The sequence below is a fragment of the Seriola aureovittata genome, chromosome 6 (genome assembly GCF_021018895.1).
Source record: "Seriola aureovittata isolate HTS-2021-v1 ecotype China chromosome 6, ASM2101889v1, whole genome shotgun sequence".
In the NCBI taxonomy this organism is placed as follows: domain Eukaryota; kingdom Metazoa; phylum Chordata; class Actinopteri; order Carangiformes; family Carangidae; genus Seriola; species Seriola aureovittata.
The window spans coordinates 10,044,422-10,058,884 of NC_079369.1; the positions used below are offsets into that span (position 1 = coordinate 10,044,422).

At 40.5% G+C, this 14,463-nt stretch overlaps 2 protein-coding genes across 3 annotated transcripts; both read left to right on the forward strand.

Annotated features, from left to right (window-relative positions):
- The first annotated feature begins 289 nt into the window (after positions 1-289).
- Positions 290-5,882, forward strand: mob3c (MOB kinase activator 3C). The gene is made up of 4 exons (XM_056378519.1): positions 290-637; positions 2,495-3,107; positions 4,396-4,598; positions 5,424-5,882. Exons 2-4 carry the CDS (start codon positions 2,690-2,692, stop codon positions 5,451-5,453), a joined length of 651 nt encoding a protein of 216 aa, XP_056234494.1. The 5' UTR covers positions 290-637; positions 2,495-2,689; the 3' UTR covers positions 5,454-5,882.
- Positions 5,883-6,425: 543 nt separating this feature from the next.
- Positions 6,426-14,445, forward strand: mknk1 (MAPK interacting serine/threonine kinase 1). 2 transcript variants are annotated; one of them, XM_056378517.1, is made up of 14 exons: positions 6,426-6,572; positions 7,292-7,354; positions 7,868-7,970; positions 8,070-8,168; positions 8,267-8,364; positions 8,576-8,655; positions 8,748-8,821; positions 8,914-9,018; positions 9,119-9,174; positions 9,281-9,376; positions 9,475-9,669; positions 10,678-10,842; positions 11,006-11,049; positions 12,182-14,445. In XM_056378517.1, the coding sequence occupies exons 2-14, from the start codon at positions 7,301-7,303 to the stop codon at positions 12,399-12,401; spliced, it is 1,389 nt and encodes a 462-aa protein (XP_056234492.1). In that variant the 5' UTR covers positions 6,426-6,572; positions 7,292-7,300; the 3' UTR covers positions 12,402-14,445. The 2 variants fall into 2 exon arrangements, with proteins under 2 accessions (XP_056234492.1, XP_056234491.1); XM_056378516.1 differs by having other exon boundaries at positions 6,427-6,572; positions 8,067-8,168.
- The last annotated feature ends 18 nt before the right edge of the window (positions 14,446-14,463 follow it).

A 14,463-nucleotide genomic window follows, 5' to 3' on the forward strand; every position in this document is an offset into this window, starting at 1 on the left:
GAATTTAAATTATATGTTATTGAGACTTGACAAAAAAAGGAGCAACATGGACTGCCAAACATCCAGAAATATTTGTGGGATCATTCTGCTCCTTCTGTCCTATATGTGGCTCAAAAGGAGGGGTTGTTTTCTCAGGACCTTTACCAGAGGGCCGGGCTCTGCCTGCAGGACGAGAAGAAAGAGCAAAAAAAAAAAAAAAAAAAAAAAAAAAGGAAAAGGGGGAGGGCTGAGTAGGGGTTTGGAAAGACCTTTTCCAGCCCTTCTTCTCTTTCAATTTATAGGTCCTCTATACACACACCCACATACAGACACACACAGACGCACACACAGATGTAGACACCAACAGCAGGGCCCAGTAGACAAAGTCAGGATGTGACATCACCAACAGGAAGAGAAGCCAAACAACTTTTTCTCTCTTTACTGTGTTGTCTCTGCTGCCGAGTGAAGTTGGAGCCTCTCGGTCTGTTAGTGGCCGGCAGGGAGGGAGAAGATCCAGAGGAGGCGAGAGGGGGGCAGAGCAGCTGGAGCTAACCTCCACAGGGAGTTTAAAGTCAAGAGTTCCGACGCCCGAATCCTCCCTGAACTTCCCACGACTTTCCACCCTGTCCCAGACCCTCCGCTGTAGGATTTCAGCCAGGTACGGTGCAGACAGCTTTTTCCATTCAATAATCTCTTGTTTTTAAACTCCCTCTGTCTCCTCCCTTGTGTCTGGTTTCTGCAACCTGCAGTGTTTTATGTGTAAACGCAACGGTTTGCTTTTTGCTTTTTGCTTTTTGCTTTTTGCTTTTTGCATCAGGACTTTTATTAGTTTGCAGTGTCAGAAAAACAAACTATAAAAACCATGGAAGTATGCAGGGAGGGCTGCCAACCTCAGTACGTGATCAGACATACTTCAGACATGCTGAGGCTGTTCAGGCATGCAGAGAGACGTAAAGTGATCAAAATAAAGACCACTCTGTCTCAGGTGCTGTATATAATTCACCATTGTCTTCAGTAACCAGTATCCAGGTTTAATGTTTGGCTGAAACTGTATCTCCCTAAATTCGAGGAGTGAATGAAGCACTAAAACTTTGAGCCGTCCTCACAAGCCCTTTTGTTATGGACTCATTTAGAGCTATCTCATGACCACGTATTCATGCTCCCCCAGTGGTGAGTTTTGCGCTGAGATCAGGCTGACTGTGAAAGCTGGTGGAAAGTAAAAGTACCCTTCTCATATATCAAATGCTGTCTGCAGTTTAAATCCCCACCATTTACTCAAATGAACTCACAGAGTGAGGAGAAACCAGTGAAACTATGAGCTCAACAGACACGTGAGGGGTCTGAGTCTTCTGAAATTAGTCACTCAGTCAACTATAAGTTCACAACAAACAGCCGTATCAGTGTTTGGTCTACACTGCAAGTACAGATGAAAATACAGAGACAGAAACTTCTGCTAATTTTTCTGCACAGAGAAGCAAACGCAGGAAATGTTAAGACCGGCAGTTCAAAAAGAGACTCAGGACACAAATGCGGATATTGTATCATGTTGCAACCACAGTCACTTGAATGTGATTGCAGTGTCAAAATCTCTGGAGGCAACATATGCTTTAATCCTCCAAAGTACTGAATGGAAACAGGCAAGTCAATGGAGAGTTGCCAGTGTAACAAAATGAAAAGAAACCCTTCTAATTCTATGACATACCTATTTATTGAAACTGTGCACCCTATTTTTCTATAATAACCTACTCAGTTAGTATTCAAATGCTAACATTCATGTTTTATTATCATAACAATGAAGGCATTGGGTCACATAATCACTCAGTGAGGTCCCACCCCTAATCAGTGCGTATTATCTACCAGATGGTTTATAGCCTTCCGTAATCTATTGGTTGTGTGTCATATCCCAAGACTCATTTCCCGAGGGAGGAACTGACAGTCTGTTTTCCATTAGTTTTCATGTTAAGTGTCAAGTGTATTTCTTTCATAGCATCTACTTTCATACCCCCCAGTGTTCTGAATGAGTGTCAAAGCGCTGTATCTGAGCTATAAGACTGTTGGACTGACATTTTCTCCCGCCGTGCTTCTATAATCCTGTTTCATTCTTAGTGAGCCACAGCATGCCATTCATTTTCTCAATTATGCTTGACTCTAGTGGCCTGATTTTTGCCACAACTTACTGAAACTGTTGCTATTTTTATCACTGGGTGCTACTGAAAATCTTGTGATAAGGTCAGTGTAGTCATGCAGAGCAGTGGATGCAATAATGGCACATTTGAGATGAACTCACTGGTTTGTTTTGTAGTGGGAGAATACAGACTTTGACCTGCATGAGTTGTTTTAATGACCTAGTTCTTGAAATGTTTGACTTGTGAATTTTTATGCATTTCCTACCTTTTTGTGGACAATTCGATTTGGTCATATAGCCTAGAGGTAGTTTTTTTTTTTTTTCATTTCTGCCTAAAGCAGTGAATTGACAGGAAAAGAATAAGCTGACTTCTCTTGTTCTGTTTCACAGGGACGTCCCGCCATCTGAAAACAAGAGCTCCCTGCAATCTTTGCACAACAGACGCTGACCCCTACGTGGCCTGATTTCAGAGCTGAAACCAGCCCGGTTCCCTCTCTCAGGAAGGTCACACGCTATCATACTCAAAACTAATTATTATTCTGGAGAGCTCATTCTCCCCTTATCTCAGGGGAAACGACCAAGTCAATGGCGTTGTGTCTTGGACAAGTGTTCAGCAAAGACAGAACATTCAGGCCAAGGAAGCGCTTTGAGCCAGGCACCCAGCGATTTGAACTCTATAAGAAGGCCCAGGCCTCGCTCAAGTCTGGCTTGGACCTGAGGAAAGTGGTTCAGCTACCAGAGGGAGAGAATATCAACGACTGGATTGCTGTTCATGTGGTGGATTTCTTTAACAGGATCAACCTGATCTATGGCACGGTGAGCGAGTACTGCACCGAGCGCACGTGTCCCATCATGTCCGGGGGGCTGAGGTACGAGTACAGGTGGCAGGACGGTGATGACTACAAGAAACCCACCAAGCTGCCAGCTCTCAAGTACATGAACCTGCTGATGGACTGGATAGAGTCGCTCATCAATAATGAGGACATCTTCCCCACCAGAATAGGTGTGTGTGAGGTGTCAACAAATGAAGGCATCAGGCCATTATTGAATGTGTAACCTAATACATGATTGAGTTCTGCCTGCACTGATGTTGTGCTGCATCAGTGCTGAAGAGCTGCACTGCTCTCCTTCATCAAGATCGCTAATGGGATAATGAAGTTCAAGCAGAGGTTAATTAAACAATAAGGTTGACATTTAGAGGAGAATGAACGGGTGACTGTGGTGATACTTTATCTCAACACCAGATTTGAACACAATCAACATTTATTAGAGGTGAGAATTTCCTCCATCCATGTCTCAGAGGAGGCATATGTGTTTGAACCATTTCGAACAAGCCTTTCTTTGTGGATTTAGACACAGACATGCAGGTAATTCAAAATAGAATTGAGAAGGTGTGAACAGGTTTATTAGCTATTTGTCCAGGGTGTTTCCCTGCTGTTTGCCCAATATGTGCACAATCCTCCCATGGCCCTGAGCAGGGGTAAATAGAAAATGGAGTAAGCACAGGACGTGTAACAATATGCTCTTGTACAGTGGTTCTTAAACTTTTTTGTCTGGCACACCCCCAGAAATACAACTCATTAATATGCCTCCTTCCATAGATGGGATAGCTTCAAGGAATTGTTTGATAGTTTATCACCTCTGAGAAAACACACCAATTCATGTAAGACAAATGGCGATGTTTAGGCTTGTATTACTACCACTCGGAGAGGCAAAAATTAGACAATGATTCTATTACTTTTAGCTATTAATTTGAACTTTCTGATAGCTTGCTCATTACTTTTCATGTCATTGATTATTGTGACAATAAATATGCTAAAGATCAGGTTCTCATTAATTTGTAATTCTATTTGGGTGTTCATTTTCATAACTTCCCTCCGCCAAATAAGATGATGATATTTCACCTTCCACCTCCGTCTGTTCTTCAACACAAAACATTTTGACTGATTTCTTGACTGAGTTCTTGTGCATCAGAAACATGTGTTTTTAACATTATTGACTTTTAGCTTTTCTCTCTCCCATTTTTATCAACCCAGCACCTGATAATAGATTGTTCTTGAAATTACTTATTCTCCCTTGTTGTCCGTGCAAATCAGGTTTTTTTAAATACACTAACTCAATGATTGATGCTGTTGAGGAGAAATTATATTACTTACAGAATACTACATCTGCTCAAATGATGGGTTTCAATTAGAAAAAAAGGATTCATTTTTTTCTCACATCTGATCAAAAGAATTCTCAGGTGGAGGTCTTTTCCTTTCTGTAACACTTATCTCTCTTCTTCGCTCTAGGTGTACCTTTCCCCAAAAACTTCCAGCAAGTGTGCAAGAAGATCCTGAGCCGTCTCTTCAGAGTCTTCGTGCATGTTTACATCCATCACTTTGACAGCATCTGCAGTATGGGTGCAGAGGCCCACATCAATACCTGCTACAAGCACTACTACTACTTCATCTCAGAGTTCAACCTCATTGATCACTCTGAACTGGAGCCCCTGGTGAGATGATGGTGTGACCTCAGATGTGTCAGGGTAAAGTGAGAGGGAGCAAGAGAAGGAGGATCAGATAGATATTTTAACGGGAGAGTTGTCGGTATCACTCTCATGACTGTCAGTCTAGCAGAAAATATCACCCATCCTGTCGTCTATAACCCAGCATGCTCGATGAGGCTGAATTTCATCGTTATGTCAGTGTGTTTTCCCTGCAAGTGTACGTGCAGCCCAGGGAAATTTGTGTGTCTCCTCAAACTGCACGTGCTACATGATCGCTCAGTCTTACTATGAACATACAACACATGAACTGTGTTCTCCCTAAAATAATAATAATTTTGCACCTCACCAGTTTTCTATCATGAAAGAAACTCGTAACTGCTTTGTAGAATTTTTTACGGTTTGAAGCAATAGCCCACATAAAAGACGTTTGCTGACGTTGTGCAGTCATAATGAGACAGAGTTTGTATAGTTGTTGCTTTTTTCCAACAAAGGGACCATCATCACATATGAGCTAATGGAGAATGGAGCTCCATGCATCAATAAAAGGCTTCAGTGGTCACAATTATGTTGCTTGGGCTGTGTAATTCCCCCTGCAAAGTGAAATAGGGATGAGAAATTTACGTCAACACACCACAGAAAAGATAAATCTTGTAAACAGACCCTGTTTTTATTGTCCCATTATAATTGGTCCTATAGGAACAATAGCTTTCTTTCTTACAAAAAGAAAGGATGTTTGTCATTTTGAAATTGTACATTGCACTGCGTAACTATCATTCATTTCCTCATACAATAAGAAGTGTTAAACATGTCTTTTGTTTTCTTCTCCTACAGAAAGAGATGACGGAGAAGATATGCAATTAAACGAAACTAAATGGACAAAGGAGTTTACATTTTGACGTTACCTGAGCCCCGTGAGAAAACACCAGCTTCAAAACACTCAAAACAAAGAACAATTTCACATAAAGTTGCATGAGTGGTTTTCTAAGCATAACTGGGAAGGTCCAATTACGTACCACACTTCTTCAGGTGGTGGCGCTGTACCTTCACACATGTTTTTACTTAAAGTCATTATGGTGCTGTGATGCCATCATTATAGGACTTTGTATTGCTTTATAATAATACATCTCCTGTACTTATCCTTTTTCTTTACTCCTGCATGTATGTCTGACCTTTATATATGTTTTGATATCCAGTGTTGAGTCTTATTTTGATGAATGAAAGTTTGTATTTTATTTGATGTTTTTCTATTTCAAAATTTTTGAAAAACAGAAAAATTCAGTCGAAAAATGACTAATGACCACGTTTTTTTCCTAATGGAATGCATATCACCATACAAAATATACACAAACACTGTCATTTCTTTATTTTAATAATGATGTAAACAATGTATAACAGAGCTAACAGAAAAACAGCATATTAACAGAATGAATACCAATGGCAGTTCATATATATGCCTTTATATCATCTTTATTATATTATATTTATTATATATTTGCTTCTAAAGTTTGATCTGCTAGACAGGCTGCAATTTAAACAGTTCTAGGCCAAAGACAGATTTCACCACATAAATTTAGTTTATACATAAATGTAAGATGTTTAACAAAAAAATACAAATGATGAAATATTGTAGGTATGTGGCGTGAGCCGCACTTCCTCTTGCCAGTGCTGATCTGCCAAAACCCTGAGCTCTGACACAAATGTGTAAATAACCGGTCTTGATCATGCACAAAAAATCCCCTCTACGTGGAGTGGGGTGTGGCAGGGAGTAAAGCCAAGTGAAGTAGAAGCGGTAGCCTCATTCTGGACCAATAGGAAAAGGATACATGTATAAAGGGGAGGAGCAAATGTCTGTTTATGTGTTTTCCCGCCCTGTGCGTCACCGGCTGTCTGACTGATGGATCTCAGCTAGCAATGGATGCTTACATCAGCTGGCAGAGGCTTTGACAGACGGGACCTGGCTGGTTTGGACACAGAGTCCAGGTTAGAAGGCTTTTCTTTATTGCATATATATATATTTTTTAACGCTACCTGACCGGTGTCTAAATACAAACTTGCAAATGGACGTTAAACCGTACAATAGCTAACAGCAGCAGCTAGCTAAAGGCTCTTGCTAGCTAGCATTGGCTAACGACAATAACAACTTCGGATTGTTCTGTTAACGCTAACTGTAGCTTTTCTAATAGCCTTCTTATAGGTCAATCTTCTATGTATTGTTCCCTCTTGATGTTGGTCCCCACATTTGTGTAACAACAGTGCTTATGTTAAGTAACGACGTGGCTATTTTTAGCTGTTGTTTTGGTTGGTTGCAGTTAACCACCGACATTAACACTAATCTAACCATATAACGTCAGTATCACTTTGAGCTGTCATAACGCTAGATAGTATAGTTACATACTAAAGTCTTAGACAGCAATCCAGTGCATTCCCTTACCGTAGCATAACATTTGGCAGGAGGCTAACTAACTTAACAGACAGAACTTGAAGCTTCTGTCACAGCAGTAACCGCAACCAAACCGAAATAAATTGTGACACTAGAGAGTAAAAGAAAGAGGAAATCCCTGTAGAAACAGTTTTCTTGTACATGTCAAGTCACCTCCTGGAGATTGATGGACCTGTGTGGCTTTCATGAATGAATATTTATGTGTCTGCTGACGCAGTTTGTTCCAGACTAGCTGAATATTTGTGATGTACTTTCTCAGTTGGCAGATATGGTGAGGCACAGCGTGATGGCGGAGTTGCAATCCTTCCAGCACTCTCTCCAGGTAGGAGTTGAACTGTTATTATTGGTGATTTCAAAACCTCCAACTTCCTGAAACATGTTTCATTAGATAAACATCAAGCTGCCAGAAAGTGGCGCACACACTGTGAAGGTTATCTACACTGAAACAGAAGTTTCATCACTCTACATGAGTCATGTACTGTGACTGGTTGTGTGAATGCTTCTGGCAATATCCAGGGAGAGATAAGGCCTGTCGAGGTGTTTCCTGTATTCTCAACAGGCCCCTGTTTTGGCAGCTTGCCAAAGGGGAAGATGGTCAATAAGGCTATAATAGTAGTTATATGATCATTTGTTTACGTTGGTATAAATTTTGCAAAACTATGATTGATCATTTTTATGTGTTATCTTGCTGGAGAACTTACTCTTTCACTTTTACACTGTAAACAAAGTGGCAGAATTATGTTGTCCTTCTCGAGCTTACTCTACCATACCACCACCTGATCTCTCTGACTGCACTTTCCCTCCCTCTGTGCCCCTCGGCTTGCATCTGTTACAGGGTAACTCCCTGGCTTTTGGCCAAGTAGGGCAGAGCTACGGGGGGACTCAGGAGAACGGTATCTCCACGGAGGACAGACAGCACCTTTCCCAAGGCCCATCAGGTACAATAGCTTTATTATTCAGAACAGCCTATTACAGTGGCAAAGTCTGTGGTGTTTAAGCTAATTTTCTTCCATATGGATTCCTCTGTTTTACAGCAGATTTTGAGAAAAGCCAGCCAGTGAACATCCCAGATGCAGCTAAAAGAAAGAAGAAAAAAAGAACTAGGGCAACAGACAGCTCCACAGGCACTTTTGATGGTATTGATTTGATTATGAGACACGTATGGAAAAAATAGAAAATGTAAAATTTTTAAATGCATACATCTGTTACACCCCTATATTTACTTATTTTCCAGACCTCTACAAGCTGACAGATGAGGTGCTTGGTCAGGGAGCATATGCTAAGGTTCAAGGATGCATAAGCCTGCAGAATGGGCAGGAGTTTGCTGTGAAGGTGAGTTAGGATATTTTGTAGTCTTTAGTCATTTAAATGTAATTTATACAGTATAGATTGGCTGAGAATGAAAGTTTGTTTACAGTTAAACTAAAACATTAAAAATAATTAACATAATAAATAACAGAAAAATACAAGTTTAACAGTGTGAAATGTTTTTTTTTTTTTACTGAGGCAACTAATAGCGTTCTGTCTGTTTTGGTTTACAAAGATCATAGAAAAAAGTGCAGGACACAGCCGCAGCAGAGTCTTTCGAGAAGTGGAGACACTCTACCAGTGTCAAGGAAACAAGTGAATGCATTTATTTAATTTATAAATTAAAAAAATACAAAAAAACAACACAATGAAATGGATTCTAATCAGCTGGAAATATCTTGTTCTAGGAATATTTTGGAATTGATCCAGTTCTTTGAAGACAGCTCATGCTTTTATTTGGTATTTGAAAAGCTGCGTGGAGGTTAGTATAAATGACTATCTCACCAATTATAGTGTCTTAGTACGTATAGCTGTTTCAGATGACTCATCAGTGATTCTCTTGTCTTCCTTCAGGCTCTATTCTTACACACATTCAGAACCGAAAGCACTTTGATGAGCTGGAGGCCAGTAAGGTGGTCAGGGACATTGCCCAAGCACTTGACTTCTTACACACTAAAGGTTGGTCAACATCCCAACAGCTATCCTACCAAAGTCAAAACAGAAAATCTGTGGATTTGTCCTTTTCATTTCATCATGATGACAATGTGTTTTTCTACAGGCATTGCCCATAGAGACCTTAAGCTGGAGAACATTCTTTGTGAATACACTGATCGGGTAAGTGGCCATTAAAGGACAGGAATCTTTCAGAAGGACACTAGTTACTCCTAAAGATGTACAGTCTAACAGTATGAAAATGTTTTTCCTATATCTTTCTTCTCAGGTGTCACCAGTGAAGATCTGTGATTTTGACTTGGGAAGTGGAGTGAAGCTCAGCAGTGCCTGTACACCCATAACGACTCCAGAGCTCACCACACCGGTAACAGTCTACTTTTGAATTCATTGTATACACACGAACAGAATCAGTATGATGGATAACAGTTACTTTACTCCTTTTTAATTTTTGCCCTCTCTTAGTGTGGCTCAGCTGAGTACATGGCTCCAGAAGTAGTGGAGGTGTTCACTGATGAAGCCTCCTTCTATGACAAGCGCTGTGACCTTTGGAGCCTTGGGGTCATTCTGTACATCCTGCTGAGCGGAAGCCCCCCCTTCATAGGCCACTGTGGCACCGACTGCGGCTGGGATCGGGGAGAAACCTGCAGAACCTGCCAGGTATGCTTGCCCAATCAGTCTCTGAAGTCAGTCACTGTCGTTATCTCTTTACACAGCCATAAGTGTTTACTTCCCATGGTGTTCACAGAACAAAGGCACAGTATGCAACAAGCCTTGACATGTGTTGTAAAAACCTCTCTTAAGCCCCTTTTTCCACTGGTCAAAAAATCAGCTAAGACTCGCTAACATCAGGCTTTTGTCGGCAATGAAAAACAGTCGGCATTCACACCTGGGTCAAATGACTTTGCAGTAGACGCGGGTATTTATTGGCTCTGGCTCTGATCAGCATTGATGTAAACACAGCACCCAAGTGAACCTGCTCATTTTCGACCCTTTTCCTGCTGTGATGTCTTTCAGAGCACAGACTCTGTAAACACGCATGTGACCTGCCCAGCATGGTGCTGTTAAACCAGTAACACTACAGCTACACTGCGCTAAGGGATGAAAGAGTGAGCTACAGCCCCAAAATAAGTTTTAAAAACACACAATAACCGACTGAAGCGTCTCACACAGATGCTTTGACGCTTCTACAGGAGCAACAACCCAGGGATGAGATTTGACAGATCTGTTTTAGCAGTTTTCTCAGCGGCTGGCAGTTCACTTTTTCTCCCCTGCATCTAAGTGTGTGCATTGTAAGTGCATGTGATGACATCGCTCCTTACAGTTGTTTGTCTCCTCAGTCCAAACAGGAAGACAAACTCTCTTAACTTATACTACATGGTATTAGTTATTTCTTTCATTAGTAGGATTACTACTTGCTCACTTTGGTATTTAAGACTCAGCTCTTTGATGGGTGCATTCACATCCGGAGCTGTCACCAGCAAATTTCCTCCAAAAAACACTGACTGATGTATGCTTCATTTTTTAAATGGCATTCACCTATAGGCAGTCTAACAGTAGACCACATTTTTGTGTGGAGAGTGTCTCCTCTGCTTCACCACAAATAAATTACAAAAGCACTGACAGCTGAGCAGTTTCACAGGATATTGTGTAATCCTCTCTCCTCAGAGTAACCTGTTTGAGAGCATCCAGCAGGGCAAATATGAGTTTCCAGACAAGGACTGGGCTCACATCACAGTGGGGGCCAAGGATCTCATATCCAAGCTGTTGGTTCGGGATGCCACCCTGCGCCTCAGTGCTGCTCAGGTCCTCAAGCACCCCTGGGTGCAAGGGGTGGGTATCGTTATATCTGTGCACTAGAATAGCTGATTTGTTCTTGGTACTTTAATCATGTCTAATACAAGACCACAGTAATTCTTCCAGTGTTATTTCTATTTTATTTCAACGTGTGATTTCAGGTAAATTACTCCCTTTCTTTTTTTTTTTTTTATTACAGAATGCTCCAGAGAGAGGTCTTCCAACTCCTCATGTCCTACAGAGGTATGACTGAGAGTTTAGAAAGTCAAGTCAAAAGTATTATGAAGTTAATGAGGTGCTTCAAACAAAATTAGAGAATGTTGAGATAAGTAAATTCAGATTAAAGCAAAAGCGCATTTTGGTATTGTCGTGCCCTGGCGCCCCTGTGGCACACTTTGAAATGAGACAGAATACATTATCATACATTATAGGTTGGGGTGTTAGAGGTTGTGACAATAATGGCCAATCACATTCACTACTTTCATCCCCTTTAAACATGGGGTCTCCCCATCATGACGCAGGACAGTTTTTGAAACCTAAAGTTTTCTTCAGAGGAAACTGAGATGTGCAGAGTTTGAAATATGAGTTCACCTATGAATTCATTTTGGACATGTTGATGATCCTGTGGTCATCCTTCCTTGCGTAATGGTGTGGGATTTTTATTTGTCATCACAATGATTTATAACCATCTGTGATTCAGTACCACTACATGAACATAGAATTAAAAAATGCAGTGTAGTTTTCATGTTGTATTTCTGAAATAATCTTGAAAGTTTCACTTAGTTCAATTTGTTCATACATAAAACAAATCTGACAATCTGAGGAAGCTTGCCTGCTTAATCTGCATATTGTGACATGAACATGATCCTGGGAATGGTCCACAAAAAATGTAGGATTATTAAAACAGACACACACCTATTACACAACTTGCCCGTCAGCCCCACCATCTTTTTTCATTTTGTTTATAGACATAAAACCCATATGGTTAATTTTAATGTATCGGTGGTAGCGCCCATGTTCATCAAATAAAAAACGAATTAGTAAAATCTAGTCATCAATAAATAGTTGGAGTCTACAATTATAAACTGAAAGTGTCTGCTCCATGCTGCAGCAGAGCGGAGTGATAAGAGGAGAGCTGAACGACAAGACAATGGTGGAGCGTTTGTTGTCAAAGTGAAAAGCAAATGCACCAATTTGACAATATACTGGATTTAAGCCCAATGTCAAAGGAGAGCGTTAATGAGAAAATCTGCAACGAACAGCGAGTCACCAAGATGCTAAACTGTTGAGGTTGTGCTGACACGAAAATCGAACTCCATGTGTTTGGTTTGTCAACTTTGTCTCAGATCCTCCTCTGTCTCCTCTGTTCTTCCAGGAACAGCAGCACCAAAGACCTGACCCAGTTTGCAGCAGAAGCCATTGCCTTTAACCGGCAGCTATCCCAGCACGACGAGCAGCAGGAAGACGTCACAGTGGTCGTTTGCTCCATGAGGCTCTCTCCTCCTTCCAACTCCAGACTGGCTCGTAGACGGGCGCAGTCCAATGCCCTGCGCACCAGGGACTTCGCACCCGCTTCAGACGACCTCGCAGCCTGAAGGACCAGTACAAGCCCCCTTCGTCATGTTCTCTGGCTGATTTTAACCTCTACCTGCCCCTTCTGTGTGAGTGTGTGTGTGTGTGTGTGTGTGTGAGTGTGTGTGTGTGAGTGTGTGTGTGTGTTTTGTTTTGACAGGGAGCCTTGTAGGATACATACGCATGTCATCAGAAGTGACTAACTGTTCCTGGTGTTAAAGCTCTTTCCCATGGCCAGTAATCTTATCACGTAGACAAGAGTTCGAGCACCAAGGGGACATTTTTATCCTCGGCTACCACCTTTTAATTGAAAACGTAGTTGAAACTCCTGAGATTTGTCCAGGAGTCGTTTTAAGCTGCCTCAGTTTTAAACAAGGACTTTTTCATTTGTGAATAGCTTTGGGTTTTAGAAATTCACACGTAGTGTATGTATGATCACCCCAAAACAGCAGAAACCGCTCTTAATGCCAGCAATTTATATTCCAATATCTAGTCAGTACATATCATAATCACAGCATTACCTAGGTCCAGTGCAGTTATGCAGCTGTTGCTGTCCTAATGCAATATTATGTAATTCTAATAGCTTTTATTTTTCTTGTTGTCCAACTGTGAATTAATTGATATTTTATTTAAATGCTTCTTATTGCTTCTCAGTCACTGGAGGAAAGGGATTATCTGTCTTTAATTTTTTAAGCATGTATGTGTATGTGATTGGATGTGTGTGGATGTAGTTGTTTAGATGATAAAAATGGATGACAGTTAGAGGAGACTAGGGCTTTTTTTTCCATTTTACCTGCATATTTAAGTCTTGTTTTGTCTGGTGTTTTAAAGAGCAAAGACAGAGCTTAGAGAACGTGCAGGAATCTGAATGGATATATAATGCAGTTAGAGAAGACACTCTGATCAAACTGTTTATTTCTTTTCATTTCTAGCATTCTTAGCAACACAAGCTACCTGTAGCACAGATGTACTTTAAAATAAGTCACTTAGTTATTTTAAAGGGAAAATATTTAATCATAAATTCACATTGCTGGACCAAACTGATGGTCCAACAATGTGAATTTGACACCTGCAATAGATATTTATTTTCAAAGAGGCTTTAACGACTTTTTATCCTCATTAGAGTCCACAACATTACCTCAGCCTTTTTTTTTTTTTGCACCACGTTTTGTACTGTTAAAAAAAAAAAAAAGAAAAAGAAAAGAAACAAACAAACACCACCCCAAAAACACTTGCTTTAGTTTCTAATTAGGTGTCTTATTAATTTGATATCACTGAGTGTTTTCAGTCAGAATGAAATGTGAGAATTTGAACTGTTTCAGGTGGTATGTACAGTAGGTGAAGAGACTGAGAGCGGTTTTGTGAATTGTTGATGTTACACATGATAGTGAAATTGACAGAGGATTCCATACTGGGGTTGAAGGGATTTATTTTTATACAAGTATTTGTATATTGTTCAGTTTTGTATTTTGGTTCTGTGACTGTGCCTATTGAAAGAATGATGGACTAACTAAGCTAAAACTTCTCTTTGATTTTCTTAGGTCCATCAATTTGCTGATTTTGATCCTTTTTTTATATATATAAAATAAATAGTTTTCCTTTTTTTTTTAAATTTGTTTTATTCTTTGAGGACCCAGTCTGTGTTTGAATGGGGGTCACAGTGACAGTCTATCACTTCTATTAACCCTAATTGTTAATTTTATGTGTTGCCCGCTAAACAACATGTCCCCTGATCTCACACTGTTGCCATGGACACCCCATCCCTATAGCAACTAAGGGACTTCATAGGCTGGCAGGAACTGACAGAGATTTGCTCAGAGCGAATACACCCATTAGGAAACAACCACTATCCATGGTAAAGCCCCCTCACTCCATTAGAAATCATAAAAGCTGTTTGTTTCCCCACATCAACTTGTAATGTCATGAAATGAGAATCAGTGATTTGTATGCAATTATGGAGTCCTATTGAAATGTGTCTCTTATGGGGTCTTATGCATAGAGCGCTCAGTCCAGAGTGTATTTTCACTGGTATGCTGTGTTCTCAATAAAAAGATCCTTTACACCTTCTTTTGTCTGAACTGTGTG